The sequence below is a fragment of the Malaclemys terrapin genome, chromosome 1 (assembly GCF_027887155.1).
Source record: "Malaclemys terrapin pileata isolate rMalTer1 chromosome 1, rMalTer1.hap1, whole genome shotgun sequence".
NCBI classification, from domain to species: domain Eukaryota; kingdom Metazoa; phylum Chordata; order Testudines; family Emydidae; genus Malaclemys; species Malaclemys terrapin.
The window spans coordinates 147,909,599-147,934,419 of record NC_071505.1 but is presented as its reverse complement, the minus strand read 5'-3'; the positions used below and the strand labels follow the sequence as shown (position 1 = coordinate 147,934,419).

At 54.6% G+C, this 24,821-nt stretch overlaps 1 protein-coding gene across 1 annotated transcript in view; it reads right to left on the bottom strand.

The window, feature by feature from the left end:
* Positions 1-24,618, bottom strand: part of FSTL1 (follistatin like 1) — a 78,469-nt gene extending 53,851 nt beyond the window's left edge. The window contains exons 1-2 of the mRNA XM_054043095.1: positions 24,436-24,618; positions 24,229-24,285 (exon numbers count right to left, since the gene is read on the bottom strand). Of these exons, the coding sequence (XP_053899070.1) occupies positions 24,229-24,285; positions 24,436-24,438 (60 nt within the window). The 5' untranslated portion in view covers positions 24,439-24,618. The remainder of the gene's footprint in view (positions 1-24,228; positions 24,286-24,435) is intronic.
* Between the last annotated feature and the right edge of the window lie 203 nt (positions 24,619-24,821).

Sequence of the window (24,821 nt, the reverse complement as noted above, 5' to 3'; positions counted from 1 at the left end):
ACCCGGATCCCAGGTAGCGCTCTAACCAGTGGGCTGAAAGTTACCAGCATGACCACCTCCTTCTTCTCCAGCTGTTTTGTGTGGAGCGAGGCAGGTGACTCACTCATTCTCACAAGAAACAACTTGGACACCTAAGTCACCTGGCTCCAGGAGAGGGGGTCCTGATTGTGGATCCCTAGCAGAGCTAGGTGCCTCCCTTCAGCCTGAACATAGGGGCTGAACTCCATGAAAAGGGCAGGGCTAAGGACACACCTCTGTCATCAGCATCTCTCATTGGGTAGTTTAGGTGTCTCCCTCCCTAGTGTGCTGGTTTTTGTAGATTGCATTGTAAGCTAAGGTGCCTGTCTCTCCCCATGCACTGTATAGGAGCCTAGGTGTCTAACTCATGCTTTATGGATCACAGGGTTCCTGTGATTTTCTAGGTGTCTAAAAGTTAGGCACCATGATGCTCAGCATTGCAATGCCTAAGTCCCTCTGAGGAGCCATAGGTTGCCTACCCCTGCCTAATCACTAGTCTATAGCCTCTACTTTCCTATACACAAAGACTTCGCTATAAAAATATGAATAACATACTTTTTAAAATCAGAAGACAGCAGCTGAAATATTTTTAAAAAAATTATCTTGTTGTTTTAACAACATCTTCACTGCTGGGGAGAGGGGGATGAAAAAAGTGGAGGAAGGAAAGTAATTTCCGTTGGTTGCCATAGCAACTAATGGGAATCGCTAACCCATCTTCTCCTTGTCAACCTTAGATAGACCTGTCAGGGATAGTGAGCAATTCTGCCCTGTGCATAGAGCTGCTGCCTAACGACAACATTAAATTAATGGAGAATCTATATTATCATAATGTCAAGTGCCATCCCTACAGCATGTCTCCATTTGTTATCTCTGTGCTACTAACAAAAGCCATGAATAAGTGATAAGCCATGAAAGCTGCTTCCTGCTCCCCTCAGAGAGGAAGCGAGCTTTAAAAATGCAACCCCCCCCTCTATGCACTACCTCAGCTCTGCCTCCATGGATGTCTGTCTCTATCTCTGGGTCAGTTGACAGCATTCAAGTGTACCCCATCCCAAATGAGGGGGGGGTCCCCATTTTAGAACTCAATTTCATTGCTACTCCCCATGTGCATCTATTCATTTTTCAATAATTTAGCCCAGTGTGGCTGGAAAAATGTTATTAATATATCAACAGATAATATAAAACAATAATAGTTCTTTGCATGTCTACAGCACCTTCCATCCAAGGGTCTCAAAGAGCTTCACTAATAGTAATGCATTTGTAACTCTGGGCAAGTCCTGGCCATAGGCTTCAGCAGAGGGGCCCCATACAAAGTAATACCATGCACAGGATGTAAAATTGTCCTGATAAAATCATGATGACCCCAACTAGTTCACCTCTCCAAGGACTCTGTGCTGGTGTCTCATACACTCTTAGGCTGTTAAGAGCATCTGAGATCTTTCAGTCAATGGCAAAACATTAGATAACAGAGTTAGGGGGGAGGAACCCACTTTACTTCATTGCCATGCAGGCATCTGATTGACATGTCATCCCCCACTACCCCATGACTAACTGCACCGCCAATCACTTTCCTCCACAGTGTTTGGAGAGGCCATTAAATGTTCAGTTCTGAGCACCATGTTACCAAAAAGATATGGCCAAATTGGAGACACTTGAAAGAGTGACCATTCTTTGGCAGGGATTGTGCTATGAGGACATTAAAGAGCTAAACACGGAGCAGTGGAGGCAACATAGGTCGAAGGGTGGAGATAAGAAGGAAGGAGGGGAATTATGTATTCATGAACATAGGGCTATAATTAAGACTAATGGGATGAAATAAGGAAAGGGAATATGTATTTGCCTTATTTATTTGAGAAGAATATAAAGAAAAACTGGCTGACTTGGAGAGATATTAGGTTGTGGCTTTGGGTATGTCTACACTACGGGATTACTCTGAATTTACAGGATTCGATTTTGGGCAACCGATTGTATAAAGTCGAGTGCATGCGGCCACACTAAGCACATTAATTCAGCGGTGTATGTCCATGTACCGAGGTTGGCGTCGACTTCAGGAGCGTTGCACTGTGGGTAGCTATCCCATAGTTCCCGCAGTCTCCCCCGCCCATTGGAATTCTGGGTTGAGATCCCAATGCCTGATGGGGCAAAAACATTGTCGCTGGTGGTTCTGGGTACAGCCTCACCCCTCCCTCCGTGAAAGCAATGGCAGACAACCGTTTCGTGCCTTTTTTCCTGGGTGAACTGTGCAGATGCTATACCACAGCAAGCATGGAGCCCACTCAGCTCAAGACAGCAGTCATGAACATTGTAAACACCTCGCGCATTATCGTGCAGTTTATGCTGAACCAGAACCTCAAAAACCAGGCGAGGAGGAGGCTGCGACTGCAGGGTGGCGACAAGAGTGATGAGGACACGGACACTAGGGTTACCATACGTCCGGATTTTCCCGGACATGTCCGGCTTTTGGGGGCTCAAATCCCCGTCCGGGGGGAAATCCCCAAAAGCCGGGCATGTCCGGAAAAATTGGGAGGCTCGGCCAGGGCCTCTTTGTGCGGGGCCGGGGGCATGGTGCCGGGCCGGGAGCCGGGCCCGCGGGGCAGGGAGCCGGGGCGGGCGGGGGGCCGGGCCGGGGGGCCGGGCCTGTGGGGCGGGGGGCCGGGCCGGGCCTGCGGGTCGGGGATCCGGGCCGGGGTCGGGGGGCTGGGGGCCGGGCCGGGCCCGCGGGTCGGGGAGCCAGGCTGGGATCGGGGGGCCGGGCCCGCGGGGCGGGGAGCCGGGCCGGGGTCGGGGGGCCGGGCCGGGGGGCCGGGCCCGCGGGGCTGGGAGCCGGGCCGGGCCCGCGGGTCGGGGAGCCGGGTCGGGGAGCCGGGCCGGGATCGGGGGGCCGGGCCCGCGGGGCGGGGGGTCGGGCCGGGCCCGCGGGTCGGGGAGCCGGGCCGGGATCGGGGGGCTGGGGACCGGGGGGCCGGGCCCGTGGGTCGGGGAGCCGGGCCGGGATCAGGGGGCCGGGCCCGCGGGGCGGGGAGCCGGGCCGGGATCGGGGGGCCTGGCCCGCGGGGCGGGGAGCCGGGCCGGGCCCGTGGGGCGGGGAGCCGGGCTGGGATCGGGGAGCCGGGGGCCGGGCCCGCGGGGCTGGGAGCCGGGGGGTGCGCCGGGCCGCCGGGGGTGGTCGGCCGGGGCCGGCACCCCAGGGCCCGAGCCGACCCAGGCTGGAGCCGCCGGGGGAGCCAGCCTGGGCTGAGCTGGGCTGGGCCGCGCCTCCTCCCCCCCACACCCCGCCTTACCTGCTTCAGGCTTCCCGCAAATTAAATGTTCGCGGGAAGCAGGGGAGGGGGCGGAGACTTTGGGAGGGGGCGGGGTTGGGGCGGGGGGGTGGGGGCGGGGCTGGGGGTGTGGGCGGGGCCCCCGGGAGTGTCCTCCATTAGGAGCGACAAAATATGGTAACCCTAACGGACACAGAATTCTCTCAAACCGCGGGCCCCGGTGCTTTGGAGATCATGCTGTTAATGGGACAGGTTATAGCCGTGAAACACCGATTTTGGGCCCAGGAAACAAGCACAGACTGGTAGGACCGCATAGTGTTGCAGGTGTGGGACGATTCCCAGTGGCTGCGAAACTTTGGCATGCGTAAGGGCACTTTCATGGAACTTTGTGACTTGCTTTCCCCTGCCCTGAAGCGCCAGAATACCAAGATGAGAGCAGCCCTCAGAGTTGAGAAGCGAGTGGTGATAGCCCTGTGGAAGCTTGCAATGCCAGACAGCTACTGGTCAGTCGGGAATCAATTTGGAGTGGGCAAATCTACTGTGGGGGCTGCTGTGATGCAAGTAGCCAAAGCAATTGCTGAGCTGCTGCTACCAAAGGTAGTGACTCTGGGAAATGTGCAGGTCATAGTGGATGGCTTTGTTGCCATGGGATTCCATAACTGTGGTGGGGCGATAGATGGAACCCATATCCCTATCTTGGCACCGGAGCACCAGGGCAGCCAGTACATAAACCGCGAGGGGTACTTTTCAATGATGCTGCAAGCACTGGTGGATCACAAGGGATGTTTCACCAACATCAACATCGGATGGCCGGGAAGGGTTCATGACGCTCGCCTCTTCAGGAACACTAATCTGTTTAAACGGCTGCAGCAAGGGATTTACTTCCCAGACCAGAAAATAACCATTGGGGATGTTGAAATGCCTATAGTTATCCTTGGGGACCCAGCCTACCCCTTAATGCCATGGCTCATGAAGCCATACACAGGCAGCCTGGACAGTAGTCAGGAGCTGTTCAACTACAGCCTGAGCAAGTGCAGAATGGTGGTAGAATGTGCATTTGGACGTTTAAAGGGTCGCTGGCGCACGTTACTGACTCGCTCAGACCTCAGCCAAACCAATATTCCCATTGTTATTGCTGCTTGCTGTGTGCTCCACAATCTCTGTGAGAGTAAGGGGGAGACCTTTATGGCGGGGTGGGAGGCAAATCGCCTGGCCGCTGATTATACACAGCCAGACACCAGGGCAATTAGAAGAGCACACCAGGAAGCGCTGCGCATCGGAGAAGCTTTGAAAGCCAGTTTAATGACTGGCCAGGCTACAGTGTGAAAGTTCTGTTTGTTTCTCCTTGATGAAAACCCGCCCCCTTGATTGACTCATTCCCTGTAAGCAACCCACCCTCCTCCTTCGATCACAGCTTGCTTTGTTGCTTTGTGCACTACCAGATTGTCAGGCTGCCCCATAGTTAACTTGGCTGCTCTGTAGGTAATAGGACTGAGAAAACACAACAAATCCAGCCATCTACACACCCTTATTTTGTAACATTTGAGTCCTGACTCTTCAGCATAGTGAACACAGAGACTTGCACAGGGATTCTTTCAAAAGCACAATACAGACAGCGCAAGTTAGTCGGGAACGTGTAACAGTGTGACGAGGCATACTATACTTCTTCTGTGCCCCCTGCTGGAGGTGCCCCTGCCCTGACACACTGGCCCAAAGAACAGTGTCACCTGGGAAGGACAGGCAGTGAACCTAGGTCTCCAAGCACTTCCATCAGGCATTAGCAATCTGGACTCCTTAGGTGACATAAAAAGGTTTGCCTGCTTCTCCTAAGAGGAGGTGCTGGGTGGTGCTGGGGCAGGAGAGAAGTTCACTGGATCTAACCCAGAACACCCAGCCCCAGGCCATGGCCTGACAATCTGACTGCACCTTCAATTACAAAGTGTGACAAACTTTCTCTGTTGTGGAGTGTGACAGGGTGCTGGGCAAAGGGTTGCAGATTCAGCCCTCTGTGTCATTCACTCCTCGTTAGGGGAACAAATTAGTGGGGGCTGGAGGTAACCTGGCCCTAACTGGGGAGGCGGAGACAGCTGCTACCTAATTAGCCTGGGGCTGCTTAAAAGCCTTAGGGGAAGGAAGCCAGGGAGAGCAGAATGAAAGGGAAAAGGCGGGGAATGGAAGCAGGGAGGTAGCTCTCCCCTCCCTGCAGATGGCGAAGGGTTACTTATACATAGTGAAACGGTGATGGGAACAAGCCTGAGAATAAAGTGCACCAGTGGTTACTGAACCCAGGGTCTCTGAGTGACTTTGTGAACCTAGCAGAGGCAGAAGCCAAGGGGGCCCTGCCACACTCTGCTACGTGGAATTAAAAGTCCAGGTGGCTATTTTGGGATGAAGGTCTATTAACTGTTACTAGACTAGCAAGGGGCTGCAAGACGCCCCCCACACACACACTCACACCTGGTGAGCTGGGACACTCAGTGATAGTGGACCACAGTGTTGTTTTCACAAGGTAACAATAATCAGATCTCTTGTCAGGCGAAGCTGCTTTTCTCTGGGTGGATATCGTGCTGTAGCTGACAACCCTGAACACTGAAGTCCTTTCTTTGGCCACAGAACAGGTGCAGCCTGGGCACTGGGCAGTGGCAGAGCAAGCTTCCCTCACGCCACCCCCTATGGACGTGATTTAGCCCCAGCTGGAGACTCACCTGCAGGGGCAAAAGAGAAATGGAGTCTCTGTGGCAATTCAATCCTGGGCCTCTCTGCTGAGACGGCCCCCATGAGTACCCTATATGGAAAGTTATTTTAATATTCCTCCTACCACCACCCCCACCTCTAGGGACAGGAATGAGCTCACCAGCTCACATCACATGGAGCCACCAACCAAACAGCCATCAGACTTGCAGTTTCTCTCCTATAGAGTCAGGCCTGGTCTACATGTAAAACTTAGGTCGGCGAGGCTACAGCACTAGCATGTGACAAATCCACTCCCTGAGTGCCGTGGTTAAGCCAACCTAACCCCTGATGTAGATACAGCCAGAGTGAAGGAAGAATGCTTCTGTCAACCTACCTACTGTCGCTCCAGGAAGTGATGTTCGTACAGTGATGGAAAAACCCCTTCCATCACTGTAGGCTATGTCTACAGAGTTATGCCAGCATTGCTACACGAGCCAGCTATACAACTGGAGTCCCCGCAATGTAGACAAGGCCTACGTCCTCCAGGAAGTGTAGTAATGCACTTACAAGCGTTCCTGTACACTCTTCATGCAGTCTTTGGGTTTCCTGGGACATACTCCCTGCTGGGTCAGAAACAAAGCAGCCCAGGGCAGGGCAATCACAAGCTACAGTACACAGGGCAGTAGGAAGTTTGTTACCTCATTGCTATACATAGTCCCTGTTCATAATAAAAGGTTCATCTTGACACTGGTCTGCCTATCAGTAAGATACTACAGTTTCTGCTGATGCAGGCCAAATTCAGACCAGTGACCTAAAGATGAATGGTCCAGTTTCACTACCTAAGCTGTCCATACTCCTGGATTCAATGAACTGTTCTCCAACATGAATCTACCCTCTTTGAAAACTGGATTACAATCATTTCAAATCATCCATTCCCACTGTCCCTGGAGAATGTTACTTCTCCCAAGCACAGACAACAATCCAGATGTGACTAACATGACCCCTGAGCTTTGAGGGCTGGAAACCAGTTCCTCATATACAGTGCCCTTTCCTCAACCATAAAGGAAAAGAGCAGCCAAAGACAAGGCTGAAGACAAAAGCCCAAAGGTAGCTTGGCACATCTGCGAAGAGTTACAGCATGCAGCAGGAAAGCAGTTGGCTTCGGGCTACAATTACCCGTGCTCTAATGGCAGGGGTCCCAGTGGCACAGAAAGGCCTCTAGGAATTTCATTCCAGACTGATTAGTCATCAAGTAAACAGCCCCAGACTGTACACCTGGAGCAACACCCAGACTGTATACCACCAAGGGCCGTGCTGGCAATGTGCCAGCAACTTGAAGGTTCTGCCTCATTTGTATCTCTCCTGATGGATGCCTCGTTTTTCACCTGAAGTCTTAGGAGCTGATCAGCTTTATCCTTATGCAGAAGTTACAAGGAGGGACTAGCCAAGGGCTGTATTACAGGATCCTGAGAGCCAGATTTGGCCCTGAGGTTGCAGTTGGTTGGGCCACCGCTATAGATGGAGATTTATTGTCCCATACTGTGTCCTAAGTATGGACAGATTTCTTAGATTGGCACATTTCTCTCTGGGCTTCAGTCACGCATCAAGCTACTCTACCTCCCACTCCAACTGACATTCTGAATCTCCACTGACTTTCCTGCTTGGCAGAACAGGCACCTGAGAAGACTTAACTATGAAATCAACAGTGAATGGAGCTTTGTGATGAAGGCTTATGGCTTTGAGTTCTTACCAATATTTACCAGTGAAGGCCAGTTAAAGAAATATTCTCACAAATTTACAGGCAATCTGCAGGGAGTGAGGTGGGAGCAAGCCCCACCTCTGGCTAGATCATCAAGATTTTGGCTTCTAGTCTTAGCTCTGTCAAAGATTCTGTGTGACCCAGAGTGTAAAATTACAAAGAAACCACCTTTGGCTGCAGATAATCTTTCCAGCTATCAGCATATGTTGAAATGCCAATTTCTGGGGGAAATCATCAAGAACAAGATAACTCCAGCAGTATCTAGAGCAGGGGTGGGCAAACCTTTTGGCCCGAGGGCCACATCTGGGACTAGAAATTGTATGGCGGGCCATGAATGCTCACAAAATGGGGGTTGGGGTGTGGGAGGGGGTGAGGGCTCTGGTTGGGGGTGAGGGCTCTGGGGTGGGGCCAGAAATGAGGAGTTCAGGGTGTTGGAGGGGGGATCAGGGCAAGGGGTTGGGGTGCGGGAAGGCGTGCAGGCTCCGGCTGGGGGTGTGGGCTCTGGGGTGAGGCTGGGGATGAGGAGTTTGGGATGCAGGAGGGTGCTCCGGGCTGGATCCAAGGGGTTCGGAGAGCGGGAGGGGGATCAGGGCTGGGGCAGGGGGTTGGGGCATGGGGAGAGGCTCAGGGGTGCAGGCTCCAGGCTGCGCTTACCTCAAGCGGCTCCCGGAAGCTGCGGCATGTCCCTTCTCCGGCTCCTACATAGAGGCACAGCCAGGGGGCTCTGCATGCTGCCCCATCCACAGGCACTGCCCCTGCAGCTCCCATTGGAGTGCCAGAGGGGGCCATTGGAGCGCGTAGGAGCCGGAGGGGGGCCATGTCGCTCCAATGGGAGCCACGTGGAGCAGCCCCCAACCCTGCACCCCGGCTGGAGTGCCGGGGCGGGGCAAGCTCCAGACCCTGCTCCCCAGCAGGAGCTTGAGGGCCAGTTTAAAACGGCTGTTGGGCTGGATGCGGCCCATGGGCCGTAGGTTTGCCCACCCCGAGTTAGAGTCCAAATGTCTCTGACCTGTTCAGTTGGGGTTCTGGTCCAGGAGCTGTGCAGACACTGCACTGGTGATGGTGGCTGATGATCTCCTGTCAATGGATGAAGATTAGGTGCCCATGCTTTAAAGTCCACGGACTCCCTGGCCACACCTCAGCCCCTCCTCTGGCCTGCTCCAAACCCTGCCCTAGCCTAGCTTGGGAGAGCTGCGGTGGAGCATGAGGCGTGCACAGTCACCCTGCATTCCTACTCTGAAACCTGCCCCTTTCTCTTGTCATGTTACCTAGTCTTTCAAATCCTCTGTCTGCACTGATTCTTCTATCTATTAGGATTGCAGCAGCACCTACCTAGAGATCCAGGTCAGGGATCAAGGCCTCACTGGGTTAGGCACTGTACACACGCATAATCAAAAGATAATCTCCACGCCAGAGAGTTTACAGTTTCAGGGTGGTATTACTCGGAATAATGGGATGAAATAAGCAAAGGAAAATTTAGGCTGACCAGCAGGAAAAGCTTGCTACCCGTGAGAACATTAGACAGTATAATAGTGTTTCAAGGAAATGGTGGGCATCATACCATTTGGGACAAAAGTGGACTGGGTACAGCCCCGGAGCACTATGGGGAACCACCCTGTGCTACTCAGCAGGAGATGGCCTGGATGGGACCTAACAGATCTTTTCCATCTGTAGCTCCTATCTCTTGGCTGTCTGGTTGCATTCTGGGTGTGTTTCAGAGAGCAAGGGAGGAGTAGTTTACCCCCCAATGATATAAAAGCCATTGAGCCAGCTCCTGCTTTCAAATCAGCCTTTAGTCTGCTTCACCACCACATTTGCTCAGCTTCTTGAATGTGGGATTGAGGGATCCAGATACAGCTGAGCTAAGGAGACACGAGATCCCCTTCCCTGCAAATCCACCTGACCCCCTACCCCTTCCTAGCCAGCTCATCACAAAGGAGCCTACAGCCTGAGTCCAAGCCCAGTGGGTCCCAATATCTTTGCTGTGACTGACTGATCACAAAGGCTATTCTTTAATTTAACTGTACAGTAACTAACAGGAATCAGCAACAACATCTGGGTCTCCAACTATTTACTGCAGGAATTAGGGAACTAGGGAGTGGAATAGGAAATCAGACTTCACAGGGCTCAGGAGATTAGGAATAGGCTCTACAGACATTGACCTCTAAGTAGGTGGTTTGAGTTGCAGACCAAGAAAATAATAATCAATTATTACTATCTGATGTCTGCTCAGTAGCCTAGGTGAGATGAATCACTGGTCTCAGCCCATTTCAGAATTGTTAGGAGCTCACGTTGCCATCAGTGCCAGCATAAATGACAATGATTATCAGCAGTCTTACATGGTGCCCATCACCATGCGTTCGGAGCACCTTGGTATCTGAACTGGTAGCTCCAACAGAGAGATCAAGGATTGAATGGGTCACGGGCTGGAACTTCCGTCTGACCACTAAAGAAGGTCAGGGTTGCAACACATTGATGGAGTGACAGGAAAAGCTTGCTTAAACACAGGACATAAGCCTCTAGGCCTGGTAATCCAGCACCTTATTATCTCCATAAAAAGATTCCAGGATTGTCACTCTGTGTGTCACTGATATGTCTGCTGAATCAGTGTGAAGCGATGGAAACAGCCACACGCACGGCTGAGCACTCTCTCTGTTCAGAATATCACCAGGTTCAATTATCACTGGGATTTGTGGTCCGTTATCATCCAATTTTTAAGTTCTCAACCATTTGGGGATTTTTTACACATGACTTTATGACTTACACCCCTGTGACAGCCTGGGCTTTCAATTACTAGTTATTATTTATACTATGGTAGTAGTGCCTAGGACTGGGGTGGGAAAACTTTTTGGCCCAAAGGTCATATGTGGGTGGGGAAATTGAATGCAGGGCCATGAATGTAGGGCTGGGGCAGAGGGTTGTGGTGCAGGAGGGAGTGTGGGGTGTGGGAGGGGCTGCGGTGTGCAGGAAGGGACTCAGGGCAAGGGATTGGGGCAGAGGAGGGGTGCAGGGTGTACGAGGGGGCTCAGGGAAGGGGGTTGGTTGCAGGAGGGGTGCGGGGTACAGGGTGCAGCAGGGGGCTCAGGGCAGGGGGTTGGGTGCGGGGTGCAGGAAGGGTTCGGGGTGCGGGCTCCGTCCCGGCATCGCTTACCTGGAGTGGCTCCAGGATGGCAGTGGCATGCAGCGGGGCCAGGGCAGGCTCCCTGCCTGCTTTGGATCCGGCCCGTGGGATTGCCACCCAGGTGGCGCCACGGGCCCCGCGCCGCTCCCAGAAGCAGCCAGGACCACGTCCCTGCAGCCCCTGGGGGAGGGGGAGCACAGGGCTCGCGCTGCCCTTGCCTGTGGGTACCTCCTCCGAAGCTCCCATTGGACGCGGTTCCCCGTTCCCGGCCAATGGGAGCTTCTGGGGAGGTACCCACAGACAAGGGCAGTGCGCGGAGCCCTCTGCCCCGCCCCTGCCCCCAGGGGCCGCAGGGACATGGTGCCAGTCGCTTCTGGGAGCGGCGCGGGGCCCGCGGCGCCACCTAGGTGGCAATCCCACAGGCCGGATCCAAAGCCCTGAGGGGTCGGATCCGGCCCGTGGGCTGTAGTTTGCCCACCACTGGCCTAGGAACTTCAATCAAGGATCAGGGTCTCATTGTGCTGGGCTATGTACAGATATGTACAAAGAGGACAGTTCCAGCTCCAGAGAGCTCATAACTGATAGACTCACAGGATGACACAGAATACATTAGAACCCATACCCACAGCTTAGAGCACCCACAAACTCTGCAAAAATTTAGATCTAAGTCCAACTCTGCTGTTCAGACCCGTCTCTAAAATAAACCAGAGTATTAACAGTTTTAGTCTTTTCTTTTGATAACACCAAAGATACCAGCCTGAGGGATAAACCTTTACAAAGAACGTTCACTTTGTTCTTAGATCAGCTCAGACTCTGGAATATAGCAGAAACGTCTATAACAGAGGCCCCCGTGGAGACAGACACAATCTGGCTGAACGAGGCACTTCTGGGAATCTCATCTGGCTCCTGGGATGGGATGTGAAAACAAAGTCTGGTTAACAGGAGTCTCATTACTTTGGAAGGATGCATCTGGCAGAGTTTTGTCACAAACTTTCATCTGTACAAAGAAAAATGTTCCTCGACATGTAACACCACACAAGAAAGATCAAAGGTGCCCCCAGTCCCTCCTGACGAGGAAGCAGCTGCTCCAATAACAGCAGCTGGAGCCCATGCAGTAGGCAACACTATGAGTTTCAATCACTCCCCTCGTCTTGTGTGGGGAGGGGATCTGCACACTACGCTGCCTCTCACCAGTAGCTCCCTGTTAATTACAATCAAAGAATTTGTGCTCTGGCAGATGAAGGCCCTCGCTGAATGCTGGTGAATTTGCACAGCCCAGACTTGTCAGTAAACAGCAGCTTTGTTTGCAGAGGGATGCCACAAAGTCACATACACTCATGCATTACACCCCTACATTTGTCATATTCTGAAGCTGGCAATATCCACCCAATCAGCCCAGGCTGCTGAATTCATCCTTGGTAACATCCCTATGTATAGGCAGTGTGGTGTAGGGGTTAGAGCATGGCACTGGGTTCTTGGGACAGAGCTCCGAGGTTCTAGTGCTGATTCACCTACTGATTTAGCCCTCAGTCCTGCAAGTGCTCAGCTCTCTGGCCTAATACAGCACAGCACTTAAAGTTAAGCACATGCTTAAGTGTTTTGCTGGATTGGGCCAAAGGATTCAACACCCTGCAGACCTGAGCACTTGCTGTGTGGCACTAGCTAAGTCACTTCTCTAATGCATTTATAACGTGCCTGTAGTAGGTCCTAGCCGGGGCTCGACCCTTCTGGACAGGAGGGGAGCCACACCGACTCACTGCTGTGGGAACAAGTAGTCAGTTAGTCCCGGAACTCCGGCTCTTTAGTGCAGAGTCGGAGCAGCCACAGTTAAAGCTCAGGCCCTTGACTGCAGGGGCTGAGCGAGCAAAGAGTTCAAAGCCCAGGCCCTGGATCAGGGCGGGGCGAACACGGTTGGCTCAGGCCCGGGTTTGCAGGGGCTGAGCGAGGAAACAGTTCAAAGCCCCGGCCCTGGATCAGGGCGGGGCCAACACAGTTAAGCTCAGGCCCTTGTTGGCAGGGGCTGAGCGAGTAAACAGTTCAGAGCCCAGGCCCTGGATCAGGGCGGGCCAACACAGGTAAGCTCAGGCCCTTGTTTGCAGGGGCTGAGCGAGCAAATAGTTCAGAGGCCAGGCCCTGGATCAGGGCGGGCCAACACAGGTAAGCTCAGGCCCTTGTTTGCAGGGGCTGAGCGAGCAAATAGTTCAGAGGCCAGGCCCTGGATCAGGGCGGGCCAACACAGGTAAGCTCAGGCCCTTGTTTGCAGGGGCTGAGCGAGCAAATAGTTCAGAGGCCAGGCCCTGGATCAGGGCGGGGCCAACACAGTTAAGCTCAGGCCCTTATTTGGAGGGGCTGAGCGAGCAAATAGTTCAGAGGCCAGGCCCTGGATCAGGGCGGGCCAACACAGGTAAGCTCAGGCCCTCGTTTGCAGGGGCTGAGCGAGCAAATAGTTCAAAGCCCACGCAAGGCACGCCTAGGCTTGCTGTAGCCGAGTGTCGGGTGAGGGGGATGCCTGCCACCCGTGAGTGGGGGTGGCAGGGGGGAACGCAGGCCCACCCACTCCACTGCGTTCCAGCCCGGGGCCCTAACAGCGGTTGCTGCCGCTGCTGGTCAGTGGGGTATCCAGACCGCAACACACTGACATAGGCTCACATTCAGTTGCAGCCGGACCGGGGTCGGCTATCCCCGGGCCACTTCCGTGATCCCCCTCAGATCCTACCTCGCTCGTCGCGCCGGGCTCAGGCCAGTCCACCTGCATGGGCTCCTCTGGGCCGGGGCTCGGTGGCAGGTCCGGTAGCTCTGCCGGGAAGTCAGGCCAACGGTCCCCAGGCGGCTCCTCTGGGTAGCAGCAGGGGCGGAGGGGTTCGGGTCCAGTCTCACCCTCAGGGTTAGTGGGGTCCGGTTCCCAGGGGTTCTCCCAGTGGCGGGCGTGAGCGGGCTCCGGCGGCTCCTCTTCGTAGCGGGCCCGGGGTAGCTCAGGCCAGCCAGGGTCCAAGCCCCGGTCTTCAACGGTCTCCTGGGCAGGAGCTCCCGGCCGCACGTCTGCTCCCTGCGGTGGCTGGGCTCCAACTGAGCTCTGGCGGCCGGCCTTTATACTTCCTGTCCCGCCCCTTGACTTCCGGGGGGCGGGGACAGGCGGTGGTGGTCCCACCCACTCTGGTGCCGGCACGTGGGCTCCCTCTTCTGGACAGGAGGGGAGCCACACCGACTCACTACACACCCCCCCCTTTAAGACTGGCTCCCGCCTGTCGGGGCCAGGTCCTCCCATCTCCCCTATGCGGGATAGGAAGTCCGCATTCGTATGGTCCTTACCAGCTCGATGCTGGACCGTAAATGCGTAGGGTTGTAAAGCGAGGTACCACCGCATAATGCGGGCATTATTATCTTTCATCCGCATTAGCCACCGGAGGGGGGCGTGGTCTGTGACGAGGGTGAACGGGGCCCCGAGGAGGTAGAAGCGCAGGGCATCGCAGGCCCACTTCACCGCGAGGGCCTCTTTTTCCACCACGGCGTAATTCCTCTCACGGGGGAACAGCTTCCGGCTGAGATATACTACGGGGTGGTCCTTTCCCTCCACTTCTTGGGACAGGACTGCCCCTAATCCTACGCCAGAGGCGTCCGTCTGCAGGATGAATGGGCGTTTAAAGTCTGGGCTATAGAGAACCGGTTCCTGGCAGAGGCACTTCTGCAGTGTCCGGAAGGCCGCTTCACACTCGGGGGACCATCGTACCTGCCGGGGGCTGTCCTTCGTCAGAAGCCCAGTTAAGGGTGCTGCGATGGTCGCGAACTGAGGGATGAACCGTCTGTAATACCCGACGAGGCCCAGGAACTGCCGAACGTGCCGTTTGGTCGATGGGGTGGGACAGTCCAGGAGGGCCTGGACTTTCCCGACAAGGGGCTTGACCCGTCCGCCCCCGACGGTATAGCCGAGGTAGTTGGTCTCTTGCCAGGCAATCCGGCACTTTTTGGGGTTGGCGGTCAGGCCCGCCTGTCTTAGGGACCTTAGGACCGCCGCAACCCGGGGCAGATGATCCTCCCAGCCGCGGCTATAGATGACCACGTCGTCTATGTACGCCGCCGCATAGTCCTGATGGGGCTGCAGAAGTTTGTCCATCAGCCGCTGGAAGGTGGCTGGGGCTCCATGGAGACCGAATGGCATCCGTGTGAATTGGTACAGCCCCGTTGGAGTGGCAAAGGCGGTCTTCTCTTTTGAGGTCTCCTCGAGGGGGATCTGCCAGTAGCCTTTGCTAAGATCCAAAGTGGTGATATACTGGGCCTCCCCCAGGCGGCCCAGTAACTCGTCTACACGGGGCATCGGGTAGGCGTCGAAGCGCGAGATGGCGTTTACCCTCCGAAAGTCAATGCAGAAGCGGCGGGTACCGTCCGGTTTGGGCACCAGGACCACCGGACTACGCCACTCGCTCTGCGACGGTTCGATGACGCCCAGAGCCAGCATGGCTCTTACTTCCTCCTCGACCGCACCCCGCATCCGATAGGGCAGGGGCCGGGTCGTTTCTCGAACCACCTTTCCCGGCTCGGTCTGGATGGAGTGTTTGACCAGGGACGTATGGCCCGGTACGGCCGTGAAGGTTCGCTTGAAGGTTTTCAGCAGGCAGTTAGTCTGTTTACATTGCTCTTCCGTGAGCGATTGTCCCAATTGGGGTGCCGGGGGGTCATCCGTCGAGGGTACCTGGGGTCCCAATTCCGGCTCGGGCGGGCATGGGTTGATTAAGAGGCCCTCCCGGTCCTGCCACCGTTTCAGCAAGTTGACGTGGTACCGCTGGGTTTCCTTCCGCTTGTCCGGTTGCCGCACCTCGTAGGTGACGGGACCGACCTTACGCACAACTTCGTAAGGTCCCTGCCACCGGGCTAACAATTTTGACTCACTAGACGGGAGGAGGAGTAGGACACGGTCTCCTGGTTGGAACTCCCGGACTTGGGCTCCCTGATCGTAGGTCCGTTTCTGCCGTTCCTGCGCTGTCTTTAAATTTTCGCGGGCCAGGGCTCCGGCCTGGGCAAGGTACTCCTGTAACTGGATGACATATTTCAGGAGGCCCTGGGCTGGGGACGCTGACTGTTCCCAGGTCTCCCTCATCAGGTCTAGGAGGCCCCGCGGTCTGCGTCCATACAGCAGCTCGAAAGGGGAGAATTTTGTTGAGGTCTGCGGGACTTCTCGGATGGCTAGCAATAAGGGTGGAAGGAATTGGTCCCAGTGGCGGAGGTCCTCTGCGGGGAATTTCCGCAACATGCTTTTCAAAGTGCGGTTAAACCGCTCCACCAACCCGTCCGTCTGCGGGTGGTACACGGACGTCCGGAGTTGTTTGATGCCTAAGAGGGCACATACCTGTCGCAACAATTGGGACGTGAAGTTCGTTCCTTGGTCGGTCAGTATTTCTCTAGGCAGTCCTACTCGGGCGAAGATTTTCAGCAATTCCCCCGCGATAGACCGGGCGGTAATGCTTCGTAGGGGGATAGCTTCGGGGAACCGAGAGGCATAGTCCACCAAGACCAGGATGTATTGAAACCCCGCGGCACTCTTCGGGAGGGGGCCCACGAGGTCCATGGCGACCCGTTCAAAGGGTGTCTCCATCACTGGCATGGGGACCAGGGGCGCCTTGGGGATCCCGGGCGGGGCGACCCTCTGACACTCTGGGCAGGAGGCGCAATATTCTTTCACCTCCTGAGAGATTCCTGGCCAAAAGAAGCGCGCCAGGATTCGAGCGAGGGTCTTCTCTCGCCCCAGGTGCCCGGCGGCTGGCACATCGTGGGCCAACTTCATTACCGCCCGCCGGTGACACAGGGGCACTAACAGTTGGGTTTGCGGCTCCTGGGTGCGGGGGTCACGGTCCAGGCGGTAGAGCCGGTCCCGGCGTAGCTCAAAATGGGGCCACAGGGTGGCCCGCTGGGGGTCCACAACACTCCCATCTACTGCCGCGAGCTGCTCGTAGAAGCGGCTAAGGGTGGGATCCTCTCGCTGGTCCCGACAGAAATCGGTATCGAAGCGGGGCTGAGGGGCCGGCTCTGGTGGCGGTCCCGCTGCGTCCGTGTCGTCTATCTCGGTCGCCGGACCCTGCTCGGGGTCCTCTGAGGAGGGCCCCAACCGATCAGCCCCCAGGACCGGCGTGGACCGTAGGACTTCCTCAAAGGCCGGCCAGTCCCGACCGAGGATCACAGGATATGCAAGATGGGGAGCTACCCCAACCACCAGGTGTCGGGTGATCCCCGCGATGGTTAGGGGGACCCGGGCGCTGGGGTATGGTCGGACATCCCCATGGATGCATTGTAGATGAATAGATCCTAGGCGGGTCTCACCCGGCGGTACCAGGTCCTTACGGACCAACGTCTGACCACACCCTGAGTCGATCAAGGCCCGCGTCGTCCGTCCTCCGACGGCCGCCGGGATGGTCAGCTTGGGGTTCATGGCCGGCCTGGCTCGAGTGTGGCCCGCCCACACTTGCCCATAGCTGCAGTCCATCTCCGGACAGTCTCGCCGGAGGTGCCCCATCTTCCCACAACTGAAGCAGGGTCCGAGTTCCGGTCGTCTGCTCCGGGGGCCTTCTCGGCTTGGGCTCCGGGGGGGGCTTCGCCGAGCCCTTGGGGGCCCCTGGCCCGGGGCCACTGGTCCGGTCCGAGGAGCCGGGTCTGCGTGCCGGGTCCGGATCTCGCGGCGGGGGTCGGGCCTCGGTGCGGGGTGTCGTGGTCCGCTCGGGGTTTCCCCTTTCTTTTCGCCGCGGACTGGTTCGGGCCCGGGCCGGCGGAAGGTGGGCCCTACTGCATCTTCGGCGGCCAGGAAGTCCTCCATTAGTGACACTGCCTGGGCCAGCGTCGTCGGCCGGTGGCGAAGCACCCAGGCGCGCCCTCGGGAGGGTAGGGTGTGCACGAACTGTTCCAACACCACCTGCTCGGTTACCTCCTCCGCCGTCCGGGTGCCGGGCTGTAGCCACCGTCGGCAAGCTTCTTTCAGGGTTTGGGCCACCACCCGCGGTCGGGCCCCGGTGGGGTAAGTCTGGCCCCGAAACCTTTGTCGGAAAGTCTCGGGACTGACGTCGAGGGCGTCCAATATCGCGGCCTTCACCAGGTCGTAGTCCCGTGCTTCCTCAGCCGCCAATCCACGATAGGCCACCTGGGCCGCCCCCGTCAGGTAGGGGGCTAAGAGGGTAGCCCACTGGTCCCTGGGCCACCCGGCGACGAGGGCTACCCGCTCGAACGTGACCAGGAATGCCTCCGGGTCGTCGTCTGGGCTCATCTTTGTCAAGCGAAGGGGGGCAGCTAACCGTGGCATCTCTGCAGCCTCCCCCGCCGGCCCCGCCGCGGGGCGAGGGAGCGTGACCAGCAGCTGCTGCAGCTGGACTCCCAACTGCCGCACCAGCTGTTGCTGCTGCTCGAGCTGGGCTGTGTGCTGCTCCTGCTGCAACTGGAGTTGGGCGGCATCTCGCTGTTGTTGCTGTGCGAGCTGAGCGGCCTGCTGTTGCTGTTGCTGCTGCAGCTGGGCCGTCTGCTGCCGCTCCTGGCTCTCCGTGAGCAGCTGAAACAGCCGCTCCATATCCATTCCTTAGAACGGGGGGGGGGCAACTGCCACTCCCCCTCTAGCCCCTTCTCACAGGGGCAGGGGCTCGGGCCCCACGTTGGGCGCCAAATGTAGTAGGTCCTAGCCGGGGCTCGACCCTTCTGGACAGGAGGGGAGCCACACCGACTCACTGCTGTGGGAACAAGTAGTCAGTTAGTCCCGGAACTCCGGCTCTTTAGTGCAGAGTCGGAGCAGCCACAGTTAAAGCTCAGGCCCTTGACTGCAGGGGCTGAGCGAGCAAAGAGTTCAAAGCCCAGGCCCTGGATCAGGGCGGGGCGAACACGGTTGGCTCAGGCCCGGGTTTGCAGGGGCTGAGCGAGGAAACAGTTCAAAGCCCCGGCCCTGGATCAGGGCGGGGCCAACACAGTTAAGCTCAGGCCCTTATTTGGAGGGGCTGAGCGAGCAAATAGTTCAGAGGCCAGGCCCTGGATCAGGGCGGGCCAACACAGGTAAGCTCAGGCCCTCGTTTGCAGGGGCTGAGCGAGCAAATAGTTCAAAGCCCACGCAAGGCACGCCTAGGCTTGCTGTAGCCGAGTGTCGGGTGAGGGGGATGCCTGCCACCCGTGAGTGGGGGTGGCAGGGGGGAACGCAGGCCCACCCACTCCACTGCGTTCCAGCCCGGGGCCCTAACAGCGGTTGCTGCCGCTGCTGGTCAGTGGGGTATCCAGACCGCAACACACTGACATAGGCTCACATTCAGTTGCAGCCGGACCGGGGTCGGCTATCCCCGGGCCACTTCCGTGATCCCCCTCAGATCCTACCTCGCTCGTCGCGCCGGGCTCAGGCCAGTCCACCTGCATGGGCTCCTCTGGGCCGGGGCTCGGTGGCAGGTCCGGTAGCTCTGCCGGGAAGTCAGGCCAACGGTCCCCAGGCGGCTCCTCTGGGTAGCAGCAGGGGCGGAGGGGTTCGGGTCCAGTCTCACCCTCAGGGTTAGTGGGGTCCGGTTCCCAGGGGTTCTCCCAGTGGCGGGCGTGAGCGGGCTCCGGCGGCTCCTCTTCGTAGCGGGCCCGGGGTAGCTCAGGCCAGCCAGGGTCCAAGCCCCGGTCTTCAACGGTCTCCTGGGCAGGAGCTCCCGGCCGCACGTCTGCTCCCTGCGGTGGCTGGGCTCCAACTGAGCTCTGGCGGCCGGCCTTTATACTTCCTGTCCCGCCCCTTGACTTCCGGGGGGCGGGGACAGGCGGTGGTGGTCCCACCCACTCTGGTGCCGGCACGTGGGCTCCCTCTTCTGGACAGGAGGGGAGCCACACCGACTCACTACAGTGCCCATCACCATGGACATGCAGGTCCAACCACCTGCCAAGCGGAGACGCAAAGGCAGGATTCCAAGGCGGTGGATGGTGTCAGAGCACAAATATCAGACAGGACAAAATTCAAAGAAATGTTGAGTCTGATATTGCTTCCAGTGAAGTCAATGGCAACATTCCCATTAGCTTGAAGCCATGTCTATACCAGTAGACAAAGGCATGCTGTAGTTTTGACACACCTTAGCTGGTCAAGGTAAACTGACTAGGGTTGACCCCTGCCAGCTAACACATGTTCAAATACAAAGTGTCCTGTCTACAATAGGGTTTTATGTGTTAAAAACTGGTAAAACTTTCCCATATATACAAGTCCTCTGACCCCGTAAAAACAACTGAACAGAGTGTCTGGATTTGTTTCTTGTTAACTGCGTATTTACATACTATTCCTTCAGTACCCAGGGATGAGATATGCATCGTATAGGAGACTTAGAGACTTAAGGATTAACTTTTAATACACTCATTTTCTTTCCCATGGGAGAGGATATGGAGAAGGTAAAAGACATGTTGAGTCTCGCTTTCCTCCCTTCTATCCCATCCAATCACCTCACTATAAACTCTGCTTCCAAGAATCAACCCCTGTACCCAGAGAAAGGCCAGCTATGAACACAAGCAGTCCCGTCTTCATGGCAGCCCCTGTGACACTAGCATACAAATCTTGCACTGAGATCCTGATCCCTCCAACTGAGTCATCCAACACGACCAGGGGGCAGGAGGGGGATTCCAGATGCTGACCCCAGAAGAGAAAGATAAATAGAACTCCATGAGCGTGATGGCTGGATTCCATCTGGGTGGTAGGGCTCAGGGTCTATTGCTCTTGTGATTGTTACTGAGCTTGGCCAAAAAAAGCTCCCACGGTTTGGCAAGTCTACAATTTTCCAGTCTTCACAAAAGAACTGCAGGAACCTTTTTTGAAGCAATTTCTTCTCAAGAAAGATTACTAATGGGCCTAACAATAGCACTGGGGTGAGTGCAGGATAAAAACCTAGACAGGTAGAGAGAGAGAGATACTCCAGCAGACCTTAGTAGCAATTTTCCCTACATAGGGACTACAGGTTTAATGCCCAGTGTTAATTTTCTGAATACACTGAATGGCACTGAACACGGAATCCACCAAAAGCAGACAACAACTAGAGAGGTTATCATCTCTGAAATCTAAAAGAGGCACACAATATGTTTCTATGATGTGTACTTAACTGCAGAACAAAACATACTTATATTTATACAATATTATTGCATGTCACTGACATATAGCAATAATACATAGCACTTAGATAAGGGGTTTAAACTTCATAGTGTTTTCTAAACACTAACTAGTTAGTCTTCGAACAAAACCAGCTTCATAAGACAAGTAGGCCAGGATTTCCCATAGCATGTGCCAGTCATATTTAGGTATCTAAAAGGTTTGACTTTCAAAAGAGTTGAGCACTCACCAGCTTCCACAGACTGAAATGGAAATGCAAGGTGCTTGGCACTTTTGAAAATCAAACCATCTGTTCAGATACCTAAATCCACACTGAACAGCCTAACTTTAAACCTGGTTTTGAAAATTTTGGCTGTTAAAGTTTTTATTATCCCAATTTTATAGATGGGAAGATTAAGGCACAGAGATATTATTGTGCCTAAATTTGGGCATCAAAAAAATTAAGGCACCTACAAATCCTTTCACATGGCAGCTTCTGAGTGTGACCCTCCTTAGAAATTAAAAACACTTTTTAAATATATTTAACACCATTACAAATGTTGGAGGCAAAATGGGCTTTGGAGTGGAGGCTGACAGCTCACGACCCCCCACATAATAACCTTGCGACCCCCTGAGGGGCCCTGACCCCCAGTTTGAGAACCCCTGGGCTACCCAGAATACTAGTAGCACAGCTGGCATCAGGGTCCAAATTCATCCCTGATCTAAATCCACTGGCTCCTACTCTTGTGCGCAGACCACTATCATGGTTATTATTTAACATTTATATTGCAGTTGTACCAATGCACACCTTCTTACAAAGAGATTTTGTCTTATACATTGACCAGAATTAATTACAGTTTGTTTACTATTACTGAGGCCTTGTCCAAACTTGTTTACCCTTGTGGCGGTGTGTAGGATTCCTGTAGCTATTGACAGAGGCAGGCTGAGTCCACACTCACTGTGGTGTGTACCTACATGTGGAAGGCTCCAGCCTGGGGAGGCAGTGAGTAAAGGCTCCAGCAGCGGGACAAGACACTGCTAAAAAAGGCAGTGTAGACTCGGGAAGCACTGCTTGGGTGTTTAGACTCTAGAGAACCGTGTAGAATATATACCCTGGGGGTCATGCGTGTACAACACTCTATGCTACTCACCTAAGTAGTGCCTCACCTTCTACCCTGCTATTTATACCCATGCTATCTGGGCATGCCTTATCTGTACTCTACATGCCACTCTAAGGCTATGTCTACACTACAGCTGGGATTGACACTCTGAGATCGATCCCCGGTGGTCAATTTAGAGGGTCTAGTAAAGACCCGCCAAATCGACAGCAGATTGCTCTCCAGTCGACCCTGAACTCAAACCGACGAGAAGAGTAAGGTAAGTTGACGGGTGTAGACCCTGCAGTAACTCGACCTAAGGCACGTTGACAGGTTGAGTTGCATAGCGTAGGTCAACTTACCGCAGTAGTGTAGACATAGCCTTAGTGTTGACCTATCCTGTGGCTACATCTCCACTGGGAGATGGGGGCGTGATTCCCAGCTCACGTAGACATACTTGTACCAGCTCTCATCAACTTAGTGCATTAAAAACAATAGCGTAACTGCAGTAGCACGGGCAGCCGCAGTAGCGGCACGCGTTAGCTTCCCCGAGTATGCACCCATGGGATCCAGGTAGGTTTGTATTCAAGGCGAATAGTCTATGCCGCTGATTGCTGCGGCCTGTGCTGCCACTGCTACACTACTATTTTTAGCACACTAACTTGATGAGAGCTAGTGCAAGTATGGCTACATGAGCAGGGACTCGCACCCCCAGCTCCAAGTGCAGACGTGCCAAAGAAGATGGGTAAAACTGTTTCCTGTTTGAATTCCAGCTTCTTGACGTATGGAAATACTGACTCTGTAAGATGTCAGGCATTAAGAGAAGGCTAGTATTACTGTATTATTATGCACATAAAAATGTGAGATGTTAATACATGCTATAGCTCAAATCTACTCCATCTCAGTTTTCATGGACACTGCACTAAGGCCGGTTTGGCAGTGTTAGCTGTGACCCCATCACCTTTCCATCTCACCTCCATTCCTGGCATGCCACAGTACTCTGAACTTTTCCATCTCCTCAGCAAGATGCTGATATCTGGGGGAGTTTACTGGAGAGCTTTAGTTTCTGGGTTTTTTTAAATCTTTTGTATTATTCTAAATCCTGTCTCTGCCATAACCATGGTAGTGAGGACAATGGGTGGGAGGCAGAAAAATGAGTTGTTTTGTAGGAAATCAGATGTGTTTATACATTTTTAGGCAGAGCCAAATTGTGATGCTTCAGGGTGTGGCTAGCCATCTGTAACAAATGTGAAGGGGGATAAAATGCAAGTGGAAAGAAAGATCCCCCCCAGGGATCTCTTTTCTTCATAAATGCACATTCTGTTTCTCGCCCTAGTGCAGCTTGAGTTCATTTTCTTTAAATCACTTCCACATTTTCCTGCCTTAATTATAAAATAGTTTGTTTCAGACCTCACTTTCACAAAGGCTGTAGCACCAGGAATTCAGACACCGCTTATTTTCTATCAACAGACTTTGGGGTTTATGAGTTTGGAGTTAATAGCTTTTAATTCCTGAAGAAGGTCAATGCAGTAAAAAAGGAAATGTTCAGAGAAAGTACAGTCTCACTTTAAAGCATGAAAGTGCAGTAATATAACACAGGCTATTCACACAACAGGACTTAGATCTGTAAATCTTCTGCCAAAACCTAATATAGTGCATGGGAACAAAATTCTGTTATGCTTTTTAAAATATAAAAAGGCACTAACATTAAACCAGGCAGATGTAACTTTAGCTACCCAAAGGAATACATAACAAGGATCTCCATTCACACTTATATGATGAAACTTTTACCCCAAGAAAAAAAATTACTTTTCCCAACTGTGGGTGTATTTTTCACCAAATGAAACTGTTTGAAAGCTTTGGAGGGAGAAACTGTTAATTGTTTAAATTGCTCGAAGGAAGGTGTAAATAATCAAGGGCGCTTTTCTGAACCCCCCAGAACCATTACTTCCTCCAAATACCCACCCCCGCCATCTACTCTTTCCCCCAATCCCCCTGCTTTGGATGCTTTGTCTCCCCTGGTAAAGGCAGACATTTGCGTTCATGCTCATCCGCTGCCTAGATTGCAGGTTCGAACTTTGCAGCAGATCAAAGCTGCTCGCGATTCGTGGAACTACGAGCACGAACCACCCCAAATATCCTCGTGCTCTCGTCTGGGTTTGCAGCTACACTTAATAATATGTCGGGTATGTGCGCGAGCTGGAAATCTAGTCATGGTAAAAAGTGCCCAGGGGAGCCCGGAGCCCCTCACATACCTCAGCGTGCAGCCGGGCGATGGCCACAAGGGCAAAGAGTGACAGACTTTTCCAAATCTGCAAGAGAAAGAAAGAAAGATGCGTGAGAGGGGGGCAGGGAAAGAAGGAGGCGCCCCAGAAAACTTCCTCGGGATCCCCTCTTCTGAGGTCCCCTTCCCCACCCCTCCTAGCACCAGCCTCTCCCTCCCCAGCCGCAGCCCCGCTCACCATGTTGCTCCTGGCTCGGGGAGAGGAGCGCGAGTGGGGCAGGCTGGGCGAGAAGCGGAGAAGGGACCTTTGCTGCTTTTCCCTTCTTCTTCTTCTGGAAATTTGATCAGGGCTCTGGGAGGGAAGCGCTTCCCCCCCATCTGCCTCCAGCTCCGCCCCTCCCCGCCAGCCTCCCCTGGCCCCCTTCACCCGCTCCTCCCTGGCTCCCTCCCCTCCAGTTCCTCCCCCCGATGTGAGTCCCGGCTGCTGCTAACCCAGGGCCAGCAGCGCTTGTGAGCCGGCGCTGACTCCTCCCGCTCCGGCTCCCTAGTGGGAGGGACCCAGCGCTGCTATGGGGCTAGGAGCCTAGGGGCTGAGGCTTTCCATACATCCCGACCACGTGCAGG